This window comes from Sphaeroforma arctica (assembly GCF_001186125.1).
Source record: "Sphaeroforma arctica JP610 unplaced genomic scaffold supercont1.10410, whole genome shotgun sequence".
Taxonomy (NCBI): domain Eukaryota; class Ichthyosporea; order Ichthyophonida; genus Sphaeroforma; species Sphaeroforma arctica.
The window spans coordinates 1-943 of NW_014030148.1; the positions used below are offsets into that span (position 1 = coordinate 1).

General features: G+C 38.0%; 1 protein-coding gene across 1 annotated transcript; it reads left to right on the plus strand.

The window, feature by feature from the left end:
* Positions 1–723: 723 nt before the first annotated feature.
* Positions 724–881, plus strand: SARC_17334 (hypothetical protein; the record flags this gene model as incomplete). Its single annotated transcript, XM_014288572.1, has 1 exon — positions 724–881. A coding segment is annotated over one exon (158 nt), but the record flags the coding sequence as incomplete, so codon positions are not given.
* Positions 882–943: the final 62 nt, after the last annotated feature.

The following is a 943-nucleotide window of genomic DNA, read 5'->3' on the forward strand; positions in this document are numbered from 1 at the left end:
CAATTGTAGTGGATAAAAGTTCTTCCTTTTGGATATTACATTTAAGGTTTTTGTTTGCCTAGGCTCATAATGTACTGTTCCATTTGTATTTTTCACATCACAGACCTTTGCGCTGGTGGGCTCTAGCGGAGGTATGATTGTTGCTACTGCTGGCAGTGTGTTGATATAGTATAGGTTACTTCAGAGTCTTCTACTGACCTTCCGCCTTTCTTGTTGACCAGCCCAACCCATCTCGGCTAGGAAAAATTGGCGTAGTTTGGGTTTCAATCGTTTACTAGCTCAGTATAGGGTTCAAGGATTTTAGTAATTTATTACCTTAATATAGGGTTTATGTTTTAAAGTCACTCTGTTCCTATTCGTTTAAGTTGTGCTGGTGTGGCTGTTTGCTGTTGTCTGTGAGACGTTGGTGGTAAGGTTTGTATTTGTATCTAGCTTCAATTGTACATAAACTGATAGGTGATTGATAGGATTCGTCAAACAGAGATTATGGAACGTTAACGTATTGTCGTGTTCATGTGCTGTGTTTTAGATTTATACAATGTGTAGATATATTAACTATACTGTCACACCATACAAATAAGAAAATTTCAATGAACACACAGATCATATAACTTATGACCCACATAATATATAAACCTTATCACATCTAAATTACATACTATGTAAACCATATAACATAGAAATTATATAACATAAACCATATCATGGCACTATGCCTTTCAGGCGGCAAATCCACAGTCATTCGGCTTCTGTTCCGTTTCTACGATGTGACGTCTGGGCAGATCACAATCGATGGGCAGGACATTCGAGACGTCACGCAGACCTCACTGCGCCACGCCATCGGAGTCGTCCCTCAGGACACTGTCTTGTTCAATAACACGGTGAGCACTTGTTCTGCATGCTATATATATATATATATATATCTATTTAAATATATATGTAT